General features: G+C 36.1%; 1 protein-coding gene across 5 annotated transcripts in view; it reads right to left on the bottom strand.

The window, feature by feature from the left end:
• LOC109100767 (gamma-aminobutyric acid receptor subunit beta-1-like) overlaps positions 1-20,413 on the bottom strand; it is a 24,424-nt gene continuing 4,011 nt past the window's right edge. For 4 of the 5 annotated variants that reach the window (XM_042768758.1, XM_042768756.1, XM_042768757.1 and 1 more), the window contains 7 exons: positions 20,274-20,341; positions 11,745-11,965; positions 9,837-9,919; positions 4,788-4,922; positions 3,745-3,897; positions 3,333-3,583; positions 1-3,014 (listed from right to left, as the gene is read on the bottom strand). In XM_042768758.1, the coding sequence (XP_042624692.1) occupies positions 2,667-3,014; positions 3,333-3,583; positions 3,745-3,897; positions 4,788-4,922; positions 9,837-9,919; positions 11,745-11,965; positions 20,274-20,341 (1,259 nt within the window). In that variant the 3' untranslated portion in view covers positions 1-2,666. The remainder of the gene's footprint in view (positions 3,015-3,332; positions 3,584-3,744; positions 3,898-4,787; positions 4,923-9,836; positions 9,920-11,744; positions 11,966-20,273; positions 20,342-20,413) is intronic. The other variant, XR_006161484.1, reaches the window with a different exon arrangement.

The raw sequence follows: 20,413 nt of genomic DNA on the forward strand, positions 1-20,413 counted from the left end.
CATTATGCTTGGTGAGATATTTTATTTGAATTCATTCAAAATGTCTATGATTTAAAATAAAGTATCCTTAAGAACAACTGTGGTTGCAGTCCCAGCCTTAAATACATAAACTCAAATACAAGCACCTTGTCTCATTCAGTGACAGTAAATTATTCTTCAACCCACTCCGCACTGGCCAATAGCATGAGTGCAACTGCAGAAATCATACACCTATAATAGGATACTGTTTTAAAAATACTTTTTCCATTTTTTTTTTTTTTTTTTTTTTTTTTTTTGGCATTTGCTGTTGTAGGCATCCCAAGCCAAAACACAATGCATGAGTGATAGATGGCCTATAAAAAGTTCGATATAACTTCACTTTTATGTGTACATGTTTGTGTATTCATGCTGATTCTGGCTTGAGCATGTGTGAATATGCTTTGTTTTTATGTAGCCAGTCTCTCTCTTGATTAGCTTTAATGGAGAATTTCATAAAGTTAATTCACTCCTGGACAAGAAACAAACCAGCTCATGTCCCAGTCAACTTGTCACTGAAACAAAAAGAGTGTTGCAATGCAAGCAATTTATTTACATGCCAAACGCATTTTGTCTGTTATAATATACTGAATATTAATGCAGGGCATTGGAAAAGGCCTTGAAAGTACCTTTGATTTTGATTAGGTGTGCTACCCTTGAGTAATATTAGTTCTATAGAAAAGTGGAAATCCATTCAGAATATTTCTACTCTGCTGTTGTATGCTACACCCCGTAAAATACATGATTTTTTTTTTTTCTTAAAAGGCACAAGTTCAGCCATAAAGAAGAAAAATCTAATTTGTTATTAAGTCCTATCTGCCGTTTTGGTGAGCTTGGCTAATATATAACTCACAGTGAATAGCACAGTTTAAAGCTAAATTCAAATATGTACGGTAAATACTGTGAAGTCACTTCCTATATAAATAGATGCATCCTGCATCCCTAAAACATTGCCCATATCTAAAATCATAGCTACATTTCGATCACAATAGTGTTGGGAACTCTGAGTCAAATACTGAACAATGGGAACTAATATATCACTTTCCTGAAACCACTTTTGTCTTTTAACCTCTTGCTAATGAATCTGGATTTTAGATATTGGGCTTTACAGTATAAAACTCAACTTCTGCTATAAATGAAATATGCAGCATTTGTTGGTTTAAAAGAAAAAAGTAGAGAAAAAACATGATGACATCATTCATCTTTCAATACCTGATATATTTTAATGTACAAATTTCCATACTGTGTGGACTTTAAACTCCCATCCTGCTTGTCATCATGTGTTATGCTGATGTAAGGACATCCGTTCCTGGCAGATTGACTACATTTGATAATAGAGAACAAGTGTGTTAGGCCATATATAGACACACAAGAGCTGCAGATATTTTTATTTTTTTTTTAGATGTACTCTAAACCGAGCCCTATAAATACTGTAACCCAAATGATGAGCTTTTTTGCCCATTTCTTGGTAGCAGAGTTGCTAAAGTCTTACTAAGACAAACAGGTTTAATCTACAGTATGTGATGTGTCTAAACTGGGGAAATGCTTTTATGTACAAACTTACACAGAAGGTCTTGATTTTAAAGGAATGTTCCAGGTTTTCATTCAAGATAAGCTCCATCAAATGTCTAAAAAATAATTTTTAAAGAAATGACTGTTTTTAACTTATCTTCAGGAACTGTAAAAGTATATGATACTGTACATTTAGTCTTGCAAGTGGAGTTTGCTCTATGTAAGCAGTGTACAACTGTTAGATCAATTTCAGGTTTCCATGAGCATATCATCTGAAAATTTATCAGGTTTACTAGCATGTCATGCCAATATAAATAACTTATGTTGTGTGGTATTATTATTTCAATTGTGTGGCTCATGTACTTCCACTGTAAGTGTCTCACAGGAACCACAATTACATACTAATACCACAAATACCGAACAGAATTAGGCTGACGCTTCAAGATTTACTAATCTTCCTAATCTTGTGCTGGGGTCACATTGACCTCAAAGAGAAACCGTTTTACTATACCGAATAACTATTGGTTTTCTAAAAAACCTAAATGCTTACATTGTTGCATAAGAAAGGGATAAAGCTTTAATTAAATCTACATGGTATGAAAGTACCAGATAAAAGTAACTTGTAATTATTTATTATAAAAACCTGAGGGATAAAATTATGTTCTGTGGTAATGAAATTTATGCCACAAATGTTGTCGATAGAGCTTGTAATAGGCCAAGAACATCCCTTTAAGACCTTAAAACAATTTCCAAATGCTGTTGTAAAGATTTAAACCTGTCTGACATACAGCTGCATCGCAGTCGTCTCTAAAAAAAGGCCTTTTTTCTCCCCATTGTGAAGTTGTAGTTTCAGCAGTCAGTGAAACTGATCCTACAGAAGCAAAGTGCAAAAATCCAGTGACAATTTTAAACTAATATTTGCAACATAATTTACATTAAACAGCTTTAAAAGTTGGGTAGTCATTTTTTTTTCTTATTTAAAAATGATAATATAGATTTATATGATATGTTCATTATAGTTTAATAATTTACAGAGAAGGGTTACCTTTTCCTCCGGTCTGACTGACAGTCAAAACCACAAGGAGGGTAAGAGAGCCTGACCTGATGTGTGAATGGCTGGGTTGAGTCAGTGCTGCTCCCTAGTGGACATAATACAGCCAGTATACTAAGTTAAAGAAGGTGTAGGTGATGGGAAAGATGACACGTGACCACTTGTCGATGGCGTTTACATCTGTCAGGTCTGGAATCTTCACCCTTAGCTGAGCGGCTCGCCTCCTAAGACGACTCTTTTTTCGTGCCACTGGCCTCTCGACAGAGGCAGTGGGCCGGCCGTAGAGGTCCCGACCTGTAAGGGGCTTACGGTATTGGATGCTGGCACTATCATAAGAGAACATGGTGTTCCTTGGGTCCCCAAGAGCACCTAACATCTCTGCTCCACTAAGGCGCAGGTCAAGGTTTGTCAGGGGGATGTTTCCATGGACATCAAACTTTAACGACAAAAAAAAGATATAAATAAAAATAGAATATTAGCAAGAGGTAAGCTTTAGTGATTCTTCTCACAAAAAGGTTTACACATAAAACCTAAACAGAATTTAGGGATGCATACAATAGATATTTAAATTGTGGAAGATAATTATTTTCTTGTTATGGCTGATATTATTTTGCCTGAATACGTTGTAAATAAAACTAAAAACTAAAATCAAAATGCTAGAAGGGAATCTCTTTAAGGTGAGACTTAGATTACAGCACAATTAATTACAAATAACTACTGTATTTAAGAAGTGTAGAACAGGTCAAAGACCCACCTGAACTTTGTTACTCTCCATCCGACACTTTTCATTGTTGCTTTTTGTGGCTTTTTCTGCCACTTTCTTCTGCAAGTGTGGACCACGGCCGAAGAATATGTAGTTGACAAAGGCATACTCAAGCAAGGCCAGGAACACAAAGACAAAGCAGCCCATAAGATAGATGTCTATGGCCTTCACATAAGGGATCTTGGGTAAAGTCTCCCTAAGATGAGTGTTGATTGTGGTCATAGTCAGAACGGTGGTGATTCCTAAAGAGAGTCAGTGTTAGAATGTTTCAAAAAGTTTAGTTAGAATCTTGGTGACATCAAAAGTAAATTTAAGAAGTATTGGAAAAAGTGAGGTGAAGTGCAATGAATGTGTGTGACTGGATGGAAGCACTGTGACCTCACACAAACACACATACACACACCTAGCGCAACTCTTGCAGCAGAAGCATCATAGTTGATCCAGAAAGAGACCCAGGACAGGATGGTGATCAATGTTGAAGGCATGTAGGTCTGCAGGATGAAATATCCAATGTTTCTCTTCAGTTTAAAACTGAGAGACAGACGAGGATATGACCCTGAAAGTGAGAAATGAAAGTACTGTCAGTGTGGTACACAAACAATTCAGAAGGGAAAAACTTACAGTACACCAGCATTCAAAAGTTTAGGGTCAGTAAGATATTTGAATGTTTTTGAAAGAAGTCTCTTTTGCTCAACAGGGCTGCATTTATTTGATCCAAAATACTGCAAAACAGTAATATTGTGAAATACTATTACTATTTAAAATAACTGTTTAAACTATTTAAATATACTGTATTTTTAAATGTCATTTATTTATGTAATTGCAAAGCTGAATTTTCAGCAGCTATTACTCTAGTCTTCAAAGCCACATGATCCTTCAGAAATCATTCTAATATGCTGATTTGATGCTTAATTTTTTTATGGAAACAAGGATTTTTTTCCCAGTATTCTTTAATGAACAGAAAGTTCAAATGAACAGCATTTATTTGAGATAGAAATCATTCGTAACATTATGTCTTTTTCTTGTAACATTATGTCTTTGTCACTTTTGATAAATTTTAAAGTAGCCTTGCTGAATAAAAGTATTAATTTCTTTTTAAAAATCTTACTGATGGTAGAGCATACAGTATACAGTGTGGTTTGGTCGTTTAACATGTCAGTCAGTCAGATTCCTGTCTAAGTGGGCGGATCTTGACGAGAACAAGCTGCAAATTGGACCAGACTTTATGTAACAGCCAGCTGCTTCATTTCTTTAATATCAGAACAGCATTACAACTACACACATACTGTATAATTTTTCTGTGCTTACTAATAAAGAACAACTTTATTTGAATGATCCAGTTTTGAAGGCAATCTTGGCATACAGTAGTTCTGAAGGACAGAGGAAGGCTGACTCATCTTTAAAGATGTCTATTCATCTCATGGACATGCAGGGAGAGCACTGCACCTGTGGCAAACACTGCTTTCTTAGACAGTGTTTTATAATCAATAATAGAGAATTGCGGCAGCTCAATGTTGTCCACCCCCGTCACTGAACTTCCTCCCTGCCAGTAGAACTCAATGTCATCTGTGGTGTAGCCATCTGAGAGACAAAAGAAGGACAGAAACATTCACAAATATACATACAGTATAGTCACAAAACAGCATGCTGGCTCAAAGGGAAAGCTGCGTCTCTCACAGTCCCACAGTCTGTGTTGTCAGTGGTGTAAACCAGCATGTGATTGCAGTGAGAACACTTCTGTGAGAGGTCTGGTCCAGGTCTAACTGACAAGATTGTCGCTGCAGACTCTCTGCGCTTATCTCCAGAAGAGCACAGTACTGCAGAACATTAAAGCTTAATTAGAGGATGAAGTCTTGTGATAGTGAATTCTCCCTGTTCTTCATTAAGTTCAATCAAAAGAAACATCAGCCTAGAGTCCAGAGTGACTGGAGCAAAGCGATAATCCTCATGAAGGTCTACTCTTCTCGGTCTGCAATGCACGCTGAATTTTTCTGTCATTTTAAGTCCTCTTCTCTTTAATGTTGGAATCTGAAAATGCATGTCAAATTTGCGGTGTTTGATTAATTGTCACTGTTTTCTACAAATAGATATACACTCTGGTGTCCCATGACTGTTCAGAAATGATTTTTATTCTGTTCCTCTCCTACTGTATTAACTGTCCCAAAATCACATAATGTTGAATTGTGGCATAATCTAAATTGATATTCAGATCACTTGTAGTAAAAAAAAAAAAAAAAAAAAAAACCCTGAATTTAAATATTAAGTCAACCAACGAAAGGTCTGTTGTTTTTCTTTATAAATTAAAAAAAAAAAAATTAAAAAAGGAATGAAATAAATGAAAGATCTATCTATATCTATTTTACTACTGCCCAAATAATTGTATAAAAAATTATCATATTTGTTTCTATATTTTACATGAAATATAAGCTTATAAATAACTACAAATTCGATTATAAGCTAAATTTGCAACACTGTTACCTGGCATATTATGTTTATATTGTTTTATAATAGTTTGGAATGCTTTAATGCTTACTGCTAAGCTGTACTGACATCTAATTTTGGTTTGTAAAAAAAAAAAGTTTGTAAAGGTGGCAAAATTCACAGAATGTTCAGCCCCACAAAATTAAATGCACCTGTTAACTGACCTGATTTGTTTAAAGGGGTCATCGGATGCCCATTTTCCACAAGTTGATATGATTCTTTAGGGTCTTAATGAAAAGTCTGTTACATAGTTTGGTTAAAATTTCTCAATGGTACCCTGTCAAAAACAGCTCTTTTCAGAGCAAGCCGTTTTGTAGCATTTTCCTTTAAATGTTAATGAGCTCTGTTGACCCCACCCCTCTCTTCATAGCCACTCTCTGAGGGACTGTTTACTTTAGCCGCATTCATCATGAAACTTGCTAATTAGCACATTATTAGGAAAGGCGATTTGCAAAGATTCATTAAAAACTACTCACTTCTGTTGGTATAGCTGGATCACGAATGATTCACGCGAAGAGAGATGCATTTAGGTAGATTCCCGGCAGAGGCGTGTTTACGTGGTGGCCAGGGGTGGCACCGGCCCCCCCTGTAGCTTTTATCTCCTCTTTATACTTAATTTTAGGCGGTTTCTATAGCGTGATATTTGACAGATATCGAGAGCGCATAATGTTACGTGATCCATGTAATGCGCGAGCACGAATCTCCACTCGCAAGTGGATTTCCTTCACTCACACAAAACTGTATGTGTGCTTTTAAATATACATTGTTCTTTTATGAATTGGCTCTGCTTTTGCTCTGAGATTACGTGTATGCTCAAACGTTCTTGCATCACTGAAGACTAGAAGCGCTTTTTTTTCTAATTCAGATGAGGAGTAGGCTCATCTCATTAAATGGAAGCAAGCTGATTATAGTCAGCCTTCTCTAGTTATTTATTTTATTAATAGCCTTCCTATTTTAGTTAAGTGCTTAACTTATAAATCTGCATTTATTCAATTGTTTTATTAAGTGCATTTGTATTTTGTTGTTTTTGTATATAGTTTTGCTATAAAAGCGTATTAACCAGGTTCCAGAAATAATCACTGAGGGTGCTTCTAAAATTAGTGTGGGTTATATAGTCTTAATGCCCATTTTCACATCCCGTCTATTGCTTTGGTCATCATTGTGTCAATCACTGCTACTTCGAGAGTGAATCCCACATAAACATGCAGATGTCATTCCCAAAACTTTGCAACGTGTGTGTGGCTGAAAAACAAAGTTCTACATTTTAAATGGATCATAGACTAGAAAGCTTGTAAAGAGTGCTCATTACCACTAAAAAAGCTGTCACTCTTTGTTTAATGAGTGTATACATGATGTATTTTAACATACACCGTGCCGCAAACAATAACCCGCCACACCCCCGGCCACCCTCTTTTGAGCCAGTGCCCCAGACTGGCCACCCCATTTAAAATGCTCTAGACACACCCCTGATTCCCGGGACTCCCGCAGAATATAAATTATCTAAACATAAAGTGTCTAAAACATAAAAAAAATTATTTATCTGTTGCACAAAAGCAAAAAGAACAACTAATATTAACATCAAAATGATTGACATGCGCAAGCTAGGCATAGTTTCTATTTATAACACGTGTTGAAAGGGTTGCAGTGTAGCCAATCACAGACTCAGCTGTTGATTTCTGGAACGCAATGACCAATCAGAGGTGATTATGTTAGAATCCACTTACTGCAGTGCTGAAATTGCATGCTCACGAATCTCTCATTTTAGAATCTTGCGGGAGCGGGCGGCAGCGGGACTGAAAAATATGTCCCGTGTAGGTCTCTAGCTCAAATGTCGGAAGTAAATGACGATTGCTATGTTCAACATTACATCCAACAACAAAACACCTCAATCTCTTAGGAGACATTCTTGTCTATATCTGCTCCGGCGGTGAAACAATGGCAGACTGATGACAGCTCACTCAGGGCCGGTCTAAGGTAAGACGCCAGTCCGGTCTGTGCTGAAATGCTACTGTCAACCAAACTATTGTGGGAGATCGGCTCGATTTGAGAAAGGGGTAAAGATGAGTAGATAAAAAAAAAAAAAAAAAACACTGGGTGGATTTTTATCATTATAGGGTGGTTGTGTACACACACTGCCAAGACTCATTTCAGTTCAAACAACTTCTAAAAGTGCATGTAGCATCCGATGGCCCTTTTAAAAGGATATTCTTCCCCAAAAAATTACAATTCTTTCATCAGTTATTCAATCACTAAGATATTTTGAGAAATTGTCCATACAAGTGAAGTCAATGGTAATAACATTCTTAAATATTTTATGTTCCTCAGAAGAAAGTCAGTATTTTGAAACAACACAAGGGTGAGTAAATGACAATTTTCATTTTTGAGTGAACTATCCCTTTAAGAACACCCTATAAGTGTTTTTGCCAACGTTACAGTGAGTCTGATCTTGTGTTCTCCTATGGATGATGTGCATGTGGTGAAGGTGACATGGTTTATGTCTGCTGTGATGCTGGTCTTGTGGTTTCTCCTTCATGCTGTTATATGCATCTCAGAGCTCTGACATGACAGCAACCTCACAGGGCTACAGCTGTCTGCCCAACAGAGCAGACACCCAATTACAAACACTGTCTGTCACACCAAGAGAGACAAAGTGCAAAAGAGATAGAGGAGTAGAGGAGAGGAAAGAGTGCAAAAACAGAGTAAGATAGTTGCAGAGACAAAGAAAGATGAAACAGAGAGATTAGTCAGCACAGCCAGATTCTCTGCAGGTGTTTTTCATGATAAATGAGATGATGCATAAATGCATTATGATTACACAACTGATTGCACCAGTATTTTTGCTGCATTGTCATGCAACTGTTGCTTGCAACTGCATGCAATAAAGAAATTTCAGCATCTTTATGTAATACTTTCAGTGAAAACTGAACTAGCATGTTGGTAGCATGTATTAGTTAGTGGTGTGTTGTATAAAAAAAGTTCCTCTGCATTCATTCTCTCTATCTATACAGTATTTTTTGTCAATGTAACAAATTCATTTAGTGCTATTAATTAAAAAGAACAATGTAAAAATAACAATCATGCTCCTTGGCTCAAATGTAAATTAAAAGTAACAGAGTGCAGGAGATGCTCAATGCTCAAGATGCTGAAAAAGATGTGACGCAAAAGCTGCATATGTACGTAATTTAAAAAAAAGCAGACATAATACAGCAATGTGTCCTGTGTGGATGGCCCCTACGTCTGCCCTGGAGTGCGTTTCCCATACAACAACATAATTCGCTGCTTAACCACCATAATACAATGCATCCTTGGAAAAATTAACTAGTCACGTCTGTTTCACAAACTGTAGTAACTTTCACACATTAGTTGTACGAACCACATTGTTTCAACAATATAGAATTGGTGTTAACGACTTCACACAAGTAATTGTGTAATAATGTCTGCTAAATCATTTGTTTGAGATCTAAATAATGTCAGATTATGCTGTAAATAACAAACATGGCATATTTCATGAACATATTTGCCCATGCACACCCTTCAAAGACAAAGATTTCATTCTCTTGCCAACCAAAAGATTTAAAATAAAATTTGTGTGTATAGATTGTAAAGCATGTTAGCTTGCTTATTTTTCTCAAGAGCATGATCTACTGTACATCCACATCGTACTAACTAGAAATTATTCTTCTAATCACAGTTCACAGAGCTGTTCCAAACACACAACTTTGTGACACTGTTTGTGAATGTTCCTTGGAACTATGGTTATGGAAAAACACCAAATTGTTGTGAACATTGTGTTCAATGATAAAAAAAAAAAACTAAAATAAATAAAATACTGATTCAAAAGCCACTATTGTCTATTCAGTGTTTTCATCTGGTACAAAGCTATAATGATTTTGAATAATCCTCATACACGGTTTTTCTCAATTATTACTGATATATGTGATAAACTGTGATTATACAGTCAAGCCAACTGAGTTATTCATGGTTGTTAAAGGCTAAACAACAAACAGCACTTACAACTTTCGATCTCCAGCGTGCAGTTCTGCTCATCCAGCGGGTATCTCCGCAAATCCATCATGCATGCAGCTGTGGTAGTTATCCTACAGACAAACAGCACAACACAATACTATTACAATCAAGCAGTTGCTTAGTGGGTCTACAGTAACGGTAAGTATGAGTCTGACTGATCAAACATACTTCCGTTCTATTATTTTAGAAAATGTGAACTCTGTCCAGATGTCAGAGGAGGTAAGTGAAACATTTAAGTTGTACATTTCAGAGCAGATGGTGTTACAGCCACCTGCTTGCACCTGTAATGAGATTTATATTCAAAGCACTGGCTGCTCAGGAAAGCTTTGCAGAACTTTAATTCATGCTGAACTACTATTGATTTGACAAGCACATACTTCTTCATATAACAAAAGAACAAATGAAATCATTTCCCAATCAACCCCTGTTAAGAGAAATAGATGCACGTAATTGGCTAATAAGACGCACTAATATTTGCTTATTGTTTATTCACGTCATTGAAATGTTCTCTCACAAGCTGCTGGATAAACATCAGTGCAGAAACACTGCATTCCTTACACCACTCTCGTGTTTCATCCCTCTTTATTCCTTTTCTGTGTAATTGCCTTAATGCCGTCTCAGTCATGTCTGCAGCCCCTCTTTGCAATGCCTCTGGCTGGATCTTAATTACACTGAGCTTTAATTAACATGGGGAAACACACGCGGTGGCCTTTCAGTGCGTGACTGCTGCACTTTTAGACAATTTATGATGGAATTGCTTCTTAACTATGAAGGTGAATTTTGGTAAAAAGCACTTTTTCCTGACAAACACAGAAACACAAGAAATACATGTTTCCACTCCTATAAAAACACACTTTTGGTTACCTTATTATACTGTATTGTTTTTCTGAGTGGCAGAGAGATGGTTATCTAATCAGTTGTCACATATATTTATGGACACACACTCATAGGTGCTCAATGCTATAGAGCAGCACATGTCCATGCCTCTCAGGCATAGTACATTAGATATAAATAATGCAGTGTTGACCACGATAGAGATGGAATATCAGTCAGATAAAACCTGCACATCTAACTCTCCAATGTGTAGGGAAAGAAAGATAGGACTGCAGCTTTCCTTCTGCAGATGCTGAATTAATATTTTCATTTTGTTTTGACATTTAACAGTGACTACTGAAAGTTATTTCTCTTTTAAAGAGTCTTTATCACACCAGAACTGATTTTTTCTGTAATAGAAGCTTGAGAAGCAAAATTGCACAAGATATCAAAGCATATTTATGTTCTTCAAAAAAAAGTTTTCTTATTTTTAGCATATATCTAACAAAATGTAGAGAAACTTTATGTTAAAAAAGGAAATGCAGTACTGTTCAAAAGTTTGATGTCATTAATATATATATATATATATTTGCTGTCTGGATGAATCCAATCCAAGGTCCAGATCCAAACTTTGCTCTGATAATTACTGACCTCTATCTTAGACAAGTGGCTCAAAAAGATCTGTGCTCCCATGAGCAAAGATGGAAAATTCCAAATTGTGTTCTTCCAGAGGGCTTCTGCACGAGCCAAGCAACTGCCATTGAGATGAATAGGATGCAAACAGAATAGCCTGGTTCAACTAGGACTGAGACAGACTCATCTTTCTTTGCTAAACAGACCCTACTATATTCCCTGACTGAGACAGCATACACATCTCTCACTGGGCCTTAAATTCTAAAAAAGCACCATCAGGACAGCCAAGGGAATAAGGTCAGCCAAAAATACAGCATACACATGCAGACAGAGATAAATGTAAAGATGCACACTCACAAAAGAAACAAACATTAATCTAATGCATGAGAGAGAGAAGAAGTGACACAAAAAATATATTTAAAAAATATGCACGAACACAAACTCACTGACCTGAGGCCATAGAGCACAGTCCCATCAGGATGCAGACGAATCATGCGGTTCTTCACTGTGACCCCATGGACAAAAGATTTCTTGTCATTTATAAAGTAAGTATCAGGCACCCAGAGTTGATCAGCCACTCGGTTATCCAAAGTAAGATTGAGAGGAATCCCTGTGTAGGACAGGCGCTTATCGCGCCAAGACTGTTGGAAATACATGGTGATGGTATAGTCCTGAAAAACACACACACAAACTGTTCATTTCATCCATTCCACACCTCAGCCACATTTATCCCAGACTGTCACTGCATTAGATACAAAAGATGAAAACAAGTGGCTTTTATTGTAAAGAAAGGCAGCATAAGCACATATTTCAAACAAAACATGTTAAAGAAAATTTTCAGTTCATAATGAAGACAAAAAGTATTCAGACACTTTCTGGTTGTGAAATGTTCTGGTTGTCAAGTGCATTTAAGGGTACATGGAAAACTCGGACCTCCTAGTGTGGCATTCATTACTACAAGAAGTCATGCGTTCAAGTTGGAAACAAGGAAATAGGATAAACAAAACAAAAGATTTATATTGTGAACAACAAACCAAACTGTACGTCTGAATTCAAAATTATGAAAATTATTAATTTCTATCACTTATTTATACATGGAACCAAGCAAACCATAAGATGAGTGATAGACTGCTAATTATCAGTTATTCTATACATCACAGCTTTAAAATGACTGAAATACAGCATATCAATTCAAATTACTTTCAGAATCATTCATTATAAATTCAATACAAACTTGCTTTCTGATTATTGATCTATATTATAGATACATTGTTATTTATAGTATATATCTATATAGAATAGATAACTTGAAGAGAACTGACTTCATACATCCACTACAAATCACCCTAATACCAAAAATCACTTCAAAGCATCCCAAAAAAAACAAAGAAAAGCTCTAGTGTTGTTTTGTTTGCAGTTCATTTGATTTGATGTGTTGTGAATCTAATGCAATTAAATTCATTTTTATGACTTTTTAAGTGTTACTTCAGAGTCAAAAATGTGCAAAGTATACACATACAAAAATAAAAATTCTAAATGAAAATTGAATGTTTTCCAGTGGTTTTAACAGTTAAAATGTGAATGCTTATTAGCACATGCAAACACACCCCACTAACACTTAAATATGTCACAAACTAAAATGGATCACTGCTGTCCATCTTGTTCCCCTTTTCCGTCTGCATTTGTAATCTCAGGGAGGACATTTGCATCCTTCTCTGACATATCTGGCATAAGTGGATGTCAACCACCTCGAGGCTAAGCTTCCCTTCCCCATAGCCAAGACCTCGCTAACCCTGTTTTTCTCAGCAGAAGGTCATACAGCCACTGCCTCCAGATGTGTAAAATCACAAAGCATCATCCAAGATGACAAGCTCTCCTTTGCAGACAAAACAATTATAACAAACTGTGTGGCCCTGGTGCTTTATGCGCCACAATAATATAAATAATGCTGTATTTATCATTGCTTTGAGGTCAAGTTAATCAAGTCTGAAATGAAACAAAATGAGATCCCGTTCCAACAGTACATCCATATTTTAAACACTGCTCTGCTCTCAGTAATTGCCACTTACATAAATGTGCACTTCATTTAGGTTTGCTCTGAAAAGGAAAGAGTCTCTTAAGATCCCAAATGTGTTGGGACTAACAGTAAAGTCAAAGGTTAGACTGAAAAACACAGTCACATTTGCACAGAGGCTTCTGCTTAAACTCCATCCCCCAGTCGCCACATTTCTCAGCTGAATAAGTGGTGAAACAAATTAAGTTGAGATCCCATTAAACCAAGATGATAAATGAGAGTGAAGGTTAAACAGACAGAGTGGATTCTCCCTGTCTCTCACAGACACTTACAAACCCCTATAAAACAATCACAGCATCTGTCTATGTCTGTTTTAAGTCACATTTTAGACTATAAACTTATGAAGCTAATGCAGTCCAGAATCAACTTTATTCAGCTTTTAAAACAAACACTGATATAGAACAAAAAGAGAGCACAATAACTTCCGACATCATTAAATTAGAATTATAACTGAAGACCATGACTTCCTCAACTTTTTTTGTCAGACGTAAAATATTTACTCAAAGCAAGTTGAGAAGTTAATTGCATATTTATGGTTCTCTGATGATGGTTTATGTTCACGTGACATGTTAAGTAACAAATAAATATTTGATAATTGATTATTTTTTGCCATACAGTTTAAGATACAAAGTGTGTAAAAATATAACAACAAATTAAAGAGACTATCTGAACTGTTGTGGCTAAAATTAAAATATTGAGAATAAATTATACTGAATAGGCTAAATGTTTTAAGTAATTGAATTTCTGTAATTTTCCTTTTCTTTTATAAGCATTTGTGCAATCGATCTGGATATATGTTCTTGTGTTTTAACAGTCATATTCCTACATTTAGCACAAGACATTGTTTGCTGCAATGCAGTAAAATTTGTTTCAATCAATATTAACCCAGGGACTATACAACATTTTTCATTAAACATATAAAAGGAACAGCAGTGATGATTAAAATGATTACTCAAAATAATTTTGATGAAATCAAAGTGATCTCCATATGTATGATGTACTAAAAGCACTTCAGATGATTCAGTAGCCCTACAGGGGTGCAGGTAGGTCCTGTCCCAGCACTAATGCTCCTCCACACTCATCTGTACTAGTCTCTGTTAAGATTCTTCTCACAGAGCACACGCACATCATCCAGCGCAGTTTGCAGATTTAAAGATGCCTATGCTATCACTTTATAACATGCCTTTGGGGGGAAAAAAACGTCCTAAAAACATTTTTTATTCTGAGACAAAGTACTGCATGTATCCATAACCCTTAAAACTGAATTATAGAAATGTTACTAAGATGACTGAGATCTTGTTAAAAATAACAAGCGACAAGAACTTTGGGATCCTTCAGGAGGGACAGATGATACATGCAGTTTTGCCCACATTTGGCATTAAGTATCTATCATACTTTCTCCTTATAACCTCACTAAATAGTACTTTTGACAAACATTACCATTCAAAAGATTGGGGTTGGTAAGATTTTTAATGTTTTTGAAAGAAGTTTCTTATGTTCACCAAGACTGCATATATTTGATCAAAAATACAGCACAAACAGTAACATCATAAAATATTATTACAATTAAAATGTTTCTATTTTGACATTTTATTAAATAATGTAAATGTAATTTATTCCTGTGATGGCAAAGCTGAATTTTCAGCATCATTACTGCAGTCTTTAGTGTCACATGATGACTGTGACATTACACACGGTCTTAATATCTGGTTTGGATTGTGAAAGTTTTGAGTACAGTTACAATATTTTTCATAGGTTTTAATAAATCAAAAGATCAAGGAAATGATCTTTCGAATAATATCAACCTTCATTTATAAATAAAACACGTAACTGCTCTTCAGACAGGAAGGGTGCAGCCCCATGAAGATGACAACACATGAGTATATTTATGTGAGTGCGGCAGAAAACAGAAGACAGAAAGAGAGAGAGGATGGGTGTGCCTCAGGTTCGCTTAGGACAAATGCCTCCTTCAGCTTCTATTATTAGAAGCAACTGTTGCCCCTGACAACCGCTTAAAATCAACACTCCAGCACCTCAACTTCTTCACAGAGCACCCTGACAGACACACAAATGCATAAGGAAACATCATACACATATACACGCAATGAAGGCCATACTTACTGTATCACAGCCTTATCTGACAGTACAGTCTAAAATGAACTCATTTCTCTGTGCACATCATAGAGGAACAGAAGAATAGAGGCTGAGAGAGAAGCTCACTTGAGAGGAACACAACAGGATTAAAAGTAGCAAATAAAAGAATAAAAATTGAAAAAAGAAAGAAAAAAAGACACTGAGACTGAGGACAAGGACAGCTTGGGGGGTCACTGGAAAACAATCTGCTTTGGTTTGGTGCAGGTCGCTGCAGCATTAAAGTTAATGGGAATTCAGATGCTGATTATTTAGATGATTGCTTTTTTATTAATTGAATGGTATACTGGGAAAAATTTTGGTTTAGAAACAATTTTCACTCAGAAAATGCTAGTAAATTTCACAAAGAAATGGCAAATAGCACACCGAATTAAACATGAAAGTCCTAAGCAGAGTTTAAGAATGAAATAGTGTTTTCTTGTAAGATGTACTCCAATAATCTTTTTTTATTTACTACTTCGAAAATTTTCAGGACCTGAATACTGTATATATTAAAAAAAATAAATGCATATTGATAAATGATTGCATAGACACAGCCCTAACCAGAATGAAGTTAGACCAAATGCAAGTAAATCAGGTTATTTGGTTATTGGATATTGCTTAACAAGCCATTTGGATATTGGTTAACATTATCCACCCAGCTGTTCCTTCCAGTAACGTTAATGAAAAGTTCGCTCAGTTATCGGGTCTTTAATGTTCTGAAAACATTTAGAAATAATGTTTCAGGCAGGTCCACTTTGTCAAAGTATTTATTACAATTATATATCATACAGTTAGTGTTGGTGATATGGTTCTGTTCTGGGCAAAACTCCCTACGCCTGTCCATGCAGCAAAGTCAAACCCTCCTGGGGTACAGAACAGATCCAGTATATGCATACATAATTACAATTCACAATTAACATGAGTTGTAGAAACTACAAAATACATGATAGAGAATGCTTGCAATAAAGTGAAATGTATACAAAGAAGAGAGAGAGAAGGAAAAAAATTCAGATTAGATTACATGTTCAGTTCGGTGGAGCTGGGGTTGGAGGAGGGAGTTGATTTGCGAGCAGCAATGCAATAGAAGAGATGCTGGAGAATGGAATTTAAATGGACCACTGTGATAAGTGTGAAAACTGGATTGGTACGTGTCAGGAACAGCTGACTATCAGCTGATGCGAGCTTGACTGACGTGGCCAGCCTGAACTAATGCGATGCTTGATTTTTATAACTTAATGGGAATGTTAGCAAAATGTTCTTAGAACATATTTTTGTTAGCTGAGCATTGGGATGCATGGCCTAAGTGACGTAAAGAAAAGATTAAATTATTATATTTGTTATTATAAAGACTCATTTTTTTGGAATATAATGCACTGAACAATATTTTACAATAAGACCCTGAATGAGAACTGAGAAAGTAAAAGTAAATTCTATTTTGCTAAAGTCCACACCAGTTGTTAATTAAAACACCAGCATCACACTGCAGTCCACTTCTCACATCAAGCAAACTTAACATGTATCCTCACACTGCAGTCACGACGTGGTGAGTGAGGGCAACTGAGGTAACCAGCAGTGTACATTAACAATCAATGCAGGAGTGTACAAGAGCTGTCAATGCGACAGCACTGAGAACAGCCGACCTTCTGCAATGTTCTTAGGAGAGCTGCAGTAGATTATCTTTTGGTTTAACGCCATTCTGCTTTTCCTCACTTTTCAGCCAAATCACCTTTCTGTTCTTGTGATAAGATTAGCAGTGCCATCTGAACCTGTGAATTTTTTGTGCTATGAAAAGCAAAGCAACATAAAACACATCTGTCAATATCTGACGCTTCAATCATGAAATGTTATGAAAATCACGTCAGATTGTATGTGTGATTTCATTTCAAGAAAACAAGCAGGAGAAATGGGATGAGAGAGTTTGCAGGGAGGCGAATAGAGTTCAATATCTGATTTTCTAAAAGCACTTGGGATGCACTGATATTAAAATTCTGGCTGATAGCAATAAGATGATAATTATTTTCATTTAATGGACGATCGATAACCAATAAATCACTGTTATTAAATGTTTATGCTTATATGCTTCTAATTAAAAAAAAAAAAACTAGAAATAAGAGTTTTAAATGCTACAAGTAAATTCAGGCATCACATTATAATATTCAGAACGAAAAAACAGTATTACTAAATTATTAGTGTTTCCACAGATTAAGTGAGCATTAATCTAGATGTATCTAAATGTAAAAGTTAGGTTATTAAATTTCCAATATCTGCCGATATATTCAATTTGAATCAATAATCTGTAAGCGATCTGGTTAATTAAAAATTGGTATGGTACACTGTAATAGTGTTAACCTGCAATTTTTACCTGATCAAACCTTTAAAATTATCTTGTAGGTGTCATTTCATGCATTTATGTTAATCCACTGATTTTAAACAATATTAATTGCTTGATTAAAAACCAATTAGATGTCGAATCATATTTTGAATCACTTTTAACAGCCTACCTCCCTAAAAATCACAACAGATCTTGATGAAGCTACACCTTAATGCTAGTCCCTGCAGAAACAAAAATGACAGCAACTACCTCACCAAACTTGACTTTTGTTCACATTACATTCAAACAAATCTAAATTAATTCTTGTGAAATTCACCATTGACCTGTATAAAAAGCAATATTGAGAAGCTGATAAGGAACTTCAGAATGGTGCATATGGACACTTCAAGATATCTCTGATTCCTTCTACCCTTTTAACAGTGAATGTAATCAGCTGTACATTATAACTCATAACTCATCATTCATTTCATACTCCACCATAACGTTTGGGACGGTTTCTTGTACCCAGACTTCGTCACAAGACATGAAACTAAAGTAAAATGCTCCAGGTTGTATGCTAATCTTACATTCATTTTATCTGATCATTTTAGATTTTATTTAAAAGTTTATTTCTTGAGAAACAGAATTTCTGGAAACAGTGAGCCCTGAAGCAGCTGCTGTAAATGCCAAGTATCTTGCTGCGCCTCACTATCTCCCAACACCATGTGTCCTCCCTGAAATGCCTCCCACTTGCTAAAATAATTAATGTATGACAAACCACCACAGAGATGGCTTTTGTTCAGGCCGGCTATCCATAATTCACAAAAAAAGCTTTTTCCAGCATGGCCAAAGTGACACATTGTCGTAACAAAGTGACAACCTCAACCTTAGACCTGAAGTATCCTAGAAAAGCGCCAGAGTGCTTCAGCCTTCAGAGTGGAAATGCATAAGGCTACACCTGAAGTTTATTTCAAAACACATTTAACTGTTATTCTTACTACTATTTTATCACTTTGAAGAGAAAATGATTGGCTTTAATCTCCAATTCAAGGCCATCATCGGGGGGACGACATGGAGCTTGCATGTCCTCTATAGCAGTGGTTCTTAAACTGGGGACCAGGGTCCACTGGGGGCCTTCAGCAAACTTCGAGTCACAGGATTAATTACATTTTATTAAAAATTATTTCTCCAAAAATAAAATAAAAAATATGTACATTGACATATTTCTTTTTTCCTCTCACTTTATTTATATACCATACCAAAGCAGAATATTTAATCTTATGGAATCCTATGAAAAAATAATTGTGGTTACTTATTTATATCAACACGCCTAGGGCCAGATTTACTAACTGCATTATCATTACATTTTGATGTTAAAAATCTACCATCAGGATTTACTAAGGACACACACTGAATCGATAGCAATGAAAAGGTGTGGAGTGGACAGTTATTTTTGCGGCTGACTTTATTGCATATGCATTTGTAGGAGTTTCCCTTTCAGACACATAATGTATGGGAGGAGAGTAATTAAAAGAATCATGCAAGTTGGTTTACAAAGATTTGCAGCCTTCAGTTGTACTGGTATTTGCATCCTCAAGAATATATTAACCCATTTTGCACCTGTGTTGTCAGTAGATTACCCGCACCTGATTATATCATCGGCTCTGCTTGTTTGTGACCCTACAGTAATTGCATTGCTCTTGGTAGACTGAGTTAGTCATTATGACTGCATCTGTGTTCTTTACTTTGCGCATTGTCAGTAGATCACCAGCAACATTTTCTACTCCCATTTGTGTTTTTATGGGATTGCACTAGCTCTCACACTAATTTGCTCTGTTTAGTAAATCTGGCCCTTAGTTTCTGTTAATAACAAGGTTTATAATAATGTGTTGGACAATGGGGGGGAACCCAAAGCAGTCAAAAAGATTGAGATCCACTGCTCTGTAGTACAGTATACCATTGGACACTGGCCAATAAACATAAGCTAATTACACATCCTACAATCCATTGACCATCATGATCATCTTCATAAAAATGATCTTTACTTCAGGGTGACATTAAAATCACTGTTGTGTTTTAGCACCCATTACTTCAACCTACTCCAACCTGTGGGTGTGTGTATATATGGGGTCTTGTGTGCATATTCCTCACAAAATTGCTTATTTTGTCCTTCTTTGCTGAGTCAGAGTAAAGGCTTATGTCAGTTCAGTTCCAATGCCAAAACAATCATAATGCAAAATGAACACAATGCCTCTCTAATCTTACAGTCAGCTGTGCTTGTGTGTATGTGAGCAGAAGAGAAAACAGTAGCCTGACGCTTTTCCCTCAGTGGACTACAACAGCAGACTTGATTCTCCCACTTTATTCATCACTGTAGCCTTAATAGGTTGTGTTGACAGAGACGTCCCTTTCTTTAATAGCCCACCATCTATTAAACAACCAGAGAAGCCTGTAGACTCACCATGTTCACTTCTGACACCATGTCGATACTGGAGATGTCGATACTCATAACGACATCAACTGGAGGACCTGCAAAGCAAACAGACACCACACTCTCTCCTACATGGCCTGATGACAGTCAATGATCCATCAAAATGGTCA

Source organism: Cyprinus carpio, chromosome A13, assembly GCF_018340385.1.
Source record: "Cyprinus carpio isolate SPL01 chromosome A13, ASM1834038v1, whole genome shotgun sequence".
NCBI classification, from domain to species: domain Eukaryota; kingdom Metazoa; phylum Chordata; class Actinopteri; order Cypriniformes; family Cyprinidae; genus Cyprinus; species Cyprinus carpio.